The sequence below is a fragment of the Trachymyrmex cornetzi genome, unplaced genomic scaffold (genome assembly GCF_001594075.2).
Source record: "Trachymyrmex cornetzi isolate Tcor2-1 unplaced genomic scaffold, Tcor1.1 scaffold908, whole genome shotgun sequence".
Lineage (NCBI taxonomy): Eukaryota > Metazoa > Arthropoda > Insecta > Hymenoptera > Formicidae > Trachymyrmex > Trachymyrmex cornetzi.
The window spans coordinates 499,504-504,794 of NW_017300254.1; the positions used below are offsets into that span (position 1 = coordinate 499,504).

The 5,291-nt window shown below is 36.9% G+C and overlaps 1 protein-coding gene across 1 annotated transcript in view; it reads left to right on the forward strand.

Annotated features, from left to right (window-relative positions):
- Positions 1 to 697: 697 nt before the first annotated feature.
- Positions 698 to 5,291, forward strand: part of LOC108769474 (galectin-9) — a 7,265-nt gene continuing 2,671 nt past the window's right edge. The window contains exons 1-2 of the mRNA XM_018520487.1: positions 698 to 708; positions 3,215 to 3,425. Of these exons, the coding sequence (XP_018375989.1) occupies positions 698 to 708; positions 3,215 to 3,425 (222 nt within the window). The remainder of the gene's footprint in view (positions 709 to 3,214; positions 3,426 to 5,291) is intronic.

Genomic DNA, 5,291 nt, shown 5'->3' on the forward strand with positions numbered 1-5,291 from the left:
AATTAAGTCAGGAATATGACATTTTAAGAACACTATGTTCATTTTGAATCACCCTGTATACGTCAGTTAATGCTGCTCAGCTTTACGCATGCGCACACAGTTTCTTAGAGCAGACGAATTCTTCCCAGCTCCCATCACTGCCTCCAGGCCGTTCCTTTTTATATTACGCTGCTTGTTGGGTTGGTGGGGGTAGGCGGAGAGGGGGAAGAGGTTGTGGGAGGGGAAAGAGGTGGTGGTATTGGTCGTTCTTCAATAATCGGGAGAATGGTCTTCCATATTTTATTTATGTTGTAGCCATTATCTCTATTTAAATTGTTAGGGTGTTTTTGTATCTCTATGGCTTCTCTATACTTTCTTGGAAAGTATGTTGTACTGTTGGCTATTGTGGTCGTTTTGTCAAACAGTATTTGATGTCCTGTTTCGATGTTGTGTTCTGATAATGCTGATTGCGTGGTGTGTTTTAGTCTGACATCACGTTGGTGTTCTTTGATCCGTAGGTTGACTATTCTCCCGGTTTCTCCAATGTATACCTTCCCGCAAAAACAAGGTATTTTGTATACTCCTGCGGAACTGAGTGGAGGTTTTTGATCTTTAGGATTTCTTAAGATTTGTTCTATCTTTTTGGGTGGTTTGAAGATAGTTCGGATATTGTGTTTGTTTAATATCCTGCAAATCCAATCTGTCATTTCTTTGACATATGGGAGAATGGTTAGAATCCTTTCGTCTGGTTGTGTATCAGAGACCGTTGTCTTGTTTCATGTTTATCGATCGTTTTGGTTATGTCTTTTTTGTCGTGTCCGTTTTTCTGTAACACCCTAATAATTTAAATAGAGATAATGGCTACAACATAAATAAAATATGGAAAACCATTCTCCCGGTTATTGAAGACCGACCAATTCCACCTACCTCTTTCCCCTCCCACAACTCTTTCCCCCTCTCCGCCTACCCTCACCACCCCAACAAGCAGCGTAATATAAAAAGGAACGGCCTGGAAGAACAGCTCAGTATCAGGCTCCTTGCCCTGAGCGAGTAGACAGCAAGCTTCTCGAAACGTTGGCATCTCAAGAATGAATCAGGACACGGAGGAAACCCGCGAAACGGATAACCTTTTTTATATTATATTATATTAAATAAAATTAATATAAATATATTATATTAAATATTATATTATATTACTGCAATATTACTACCGTATATAGAAACGCTACCGCAATATTGCATAATATGTAGAAATATTGCCTAATATTACAGTAATGTTACAAAAATATCGCAAAAATATTACTGCAATGAATTTGCCTCGGACATTTAATATTGCAGCAATATTTATACAATATTACTGACATATTAGCATGCAATATTACAGCAATGTTGTAATATTACTGCAAGATTACTACAATATTACTTGCTGTGTAGGTACTGAAGGGGACCCAAATCTAGGATCGAAACGTATGCGTATTTCTTATATTATTGCGAATTTTTCTATTGTGTTTCAACTATTTCGATTTTATCATTGTATTGAATAATAATCATTTACACATGTACTTCTTGTGTTGGCTCATTTATAGGCATTTTCAACGTAATTGACTTATTTATTATTAAATTGTTCCTAAATTATAAAGTAAATGAATGACAATACGATTATGGCACCAATGAACTCCTTTTTCGGCAGTTTTGTAAAATTTTTTACGTATTCCCATCTCTTTTCAATATCAACAATCGCTAAATTTAAAGGATCATTTCTGTGAACAAAAGAGATGTAACATCAAAGAAACGAGCACGTCAGGCTCATCCACACTAATTCCAGAAAAGTTATTATAACGTTCAAAGTATTATTGACATGTAGTTAACAAATATTGTGTATAATTTTGTTTCTGTTCGATCACTTTTTGTTTATTAAGTTGCAAATAAATAGAGATCGATGACGATTAAATCGCTTTATCATTATCATTTCTTAGTTTAATTAACAAATACGAGCGTATAATTTCGTTTCCATTCGATCTTCTTTTGTTAAATATTTTGTTATGTTATATTGAAGGTGCAAAGTGCAGAGAATGGCTGCGTTTGACATTACTAGTGTTTAAAATAAAAGTCGCTTCTTGCGTTCAACGCGCTAGCGCACTCTCGCGCCAAAACGTTCAACAGTTATACATTATGGCTAGACGATGAACAGGAATAACATGATCATGATAACGACGACATATCTTAAAAGATTTTACATCAAGACTTTGCGTCGCAATATCTCCGCTCATAGGGCATGTAGAAAAAAAATAAAAGCACAATTCGAGTGGAAGCTATTGATTGAGCGTACATAGAACTTGATCAGTTCAGTTGTTATTGAGATTCAATAATCTCGGTCTCCTGGAACTCGCAGTTTTACGGAAAGGAACACGATAGTGTCACTGCGCTTGTCTTAGCGCTGAGACACTATCGTGTCTTCTGATCATTATTACGTTGTTATATTCTCATTCGTTTCGATAACATCGCGCCATTTATAATTCGATAATTCAAGTTCTTTTACAAACGTTATTGTGAACTTTCCTAGTACGTCACACGACAGCTATAGATATTGAATTTGAGTTGTTTAAAATTATGTTATGTAACAGAACATTTCTGAAGTAAAAGTTTCACTAAACGTAAATAGCACATAGAAGCTAATCCAGTCAGAAATGACGTCAATTCGATTTAGAATCTACATTAAAGATATCAATTTGATGACGAATCGACGTTGATTCGACATCGAATTAATGGTAGTTTCTCAATGGGACAAGATTTTAATATTATCTTTGATTTTTTATTAAATTATGTTTTAAGTTATTTTTTAAAAATTGTTTCTAAAATAATTGTAAATCAACCAAGTTATTCGCTTACCCGTATTGTTCTGTAGAGCGCAAATTCATGAATTGACTGCGATTTTTAACGATATCCAAGATTTGTGAAGAATTTTTTCACCGCTGAGAATGGTGCCAAAATAGGATCGAAACGTTCGGAAGTACTGTATTATAATTGATCACAATATATTTATGTTTAATTATTAATACCATTGAAATTTGTACGCACTAATTACCGCGTTGATTACTCTTAATTGTCTGTAAAGTTTTTCTTACTAATTTTATTGTTTTGTTTGTATAAAATAAATGTATTCATCAAGTTTTTCATCGTACATTTTCACAATTGTAAAATGGCGCGGACTCATTTTAATATAATTCTATAACAGGTTTTCCGTGAATTTAATATGTAAGGCAGATGGAAATATTGCTCTGCATTTTAATCCACGACTGGACAGAGGTTATATTGTTAGAAATACAAGAGTGCGTGGATCCTGGGAGGATGAAGAGACTTGTTCACCTGCGGGTTCAAACGGATGTACTTTCCGTCGAAACACCTATGCACATCTTATGATCTTCTGTACAAACGATGCATTTCAGGTAAGAAGTAATAATTCTTCAAAATGCTAAAAAAAGACGCTAAGAATATACGTATTTCTCGAATAAAATCTAAATTACTCAATCCAATAAATAGTAGTTTTAATTTTTTTTTAAGGATATTTTTATTGAAGATTTTTTTATTCCAACGCAACCCAAGAAATGGCAGCTTTAATTCTCTGTCAAAAATTATTACTCCTCGAAAGAAACTAGTGTACCGAATGAAATATTAAAACCCAGATGCTAGAGTCTTAACTAATCAAGTTAAATTGTATCAAATTATTAGGTGTACAACTTTGTTTCCACCGTTATCCTATGGATGGCTTTAGCGGTAAGAGGTGGTCGAAATAAATAGATCATAGACGTCATTCAATAAACTTGGGCATCTGTCAACATAACCCCATAGAAACATTATTCGATTTGTGTCTACATCATAAAGTTATTCTCGATTGAAAATGTCAGTTTACGAGCCAAATTCTCATCATTTGCGGGAGGTTTTAATTTTCTGCTTCAATATGAAGAAATCTGCGCCTGAGGCTTATAGAATGCTCTCAAATACTTATGGTGAGGCCGCTATGAGTGAAAGAACGTGTCGTGAGTGGTTTCAGTGCTTCAAGAACGGTGATTTTGACGTCGAAGACCGGCATAGCGGTGGAAGAGAGAAGATTTTCGAACATGCAGAATTGGAGGCATTCCTTGATTAAGACTCATGTCAAAATCAAGAAGAATTGGCACGATCATTGGGAGTGACTCAACAAGCCATTTCAAAACGCCTTAAAGTCATGGGAATGATTCAGAAGCAAGGAAATTGGGTGCCGTACGAGTTGAAGCTGAGAGATGTTGAACGGCGTTTGTTTGCTTGTGAACAGCTGCTTGAAAGGCAAAGACGGAAGGGATTTCTGCATCGCATTGTGACTGAGGACGAAAAATGAGTTCATTACGATAACCCCAAGCGCAGAAAATCATGGCGGGGAGTTCCCATGCTTCCACGTCGACGACCAAACCGAATATTCATGGCTCCAAGGTCATGCTTCGTATTTGGTGGGACCAGCACGGTGTAGTGTATTATGAGCTGTTAAAACCGACTGAAACAATCACAGGCGATCGGTATCGAACGCAATTGATGCGTTTGAGCCGAGTATTGAAAGACAAACGGCCACATTACAACGAGAGACACGATAAAGTGATTTTGCAGCATGACAATGGTCAACCCCATATTGCGAAAGTGGTCAAGACGTATTGGAAACGTTGAAATAGGAAGTCCTACCCCACCCGCCGTATTCTCCAGACGTTGCTTCCTCTGACTATCACTTGTTTCGATCAATGGTACACGGCCTGATTGACCAGCACTTAAGACTTCCGGTTTTATAAAGAAGTACAAAATTGGATCGATTCGTGGTTCGCCTCAAAAGATGACCAGTTTTTTTGACGCGGGATTCGTACGCTGTCCGAAAGATGGGAAAAAGTAGTTGCTAGCGATGGACAATACTTTGAATCATAAATGTATAACCAGTTTTTTACAATACAGCCTCGAATTTCGGAAAAAAAATGGCAACATCTCTCGGCTTCAACTCGTACGGCACCCAATTTCCTTGCTTCTAAATCATTCCCATGGCTATGAGGCGTTTTGAAATGGCTTGTCGAGTCACTCACAATGATCCTGCCAATTCTTCTTGATTTTGACACGAGTCTTGATCAAGTAATTCCTCCAATTCTGCATCTTCGAAAACCTTCTCTCTTCCACCGCTGTGCCGTTCTTCGACGTCAAAATCACCATTCTTGTAGCGTTGAAATCACTCCCGACACGTTCTTTCACTAATAGCTGCCTCACCATAAGTATTTGAGAGCATTCGATGAGCCTCAGCCGCA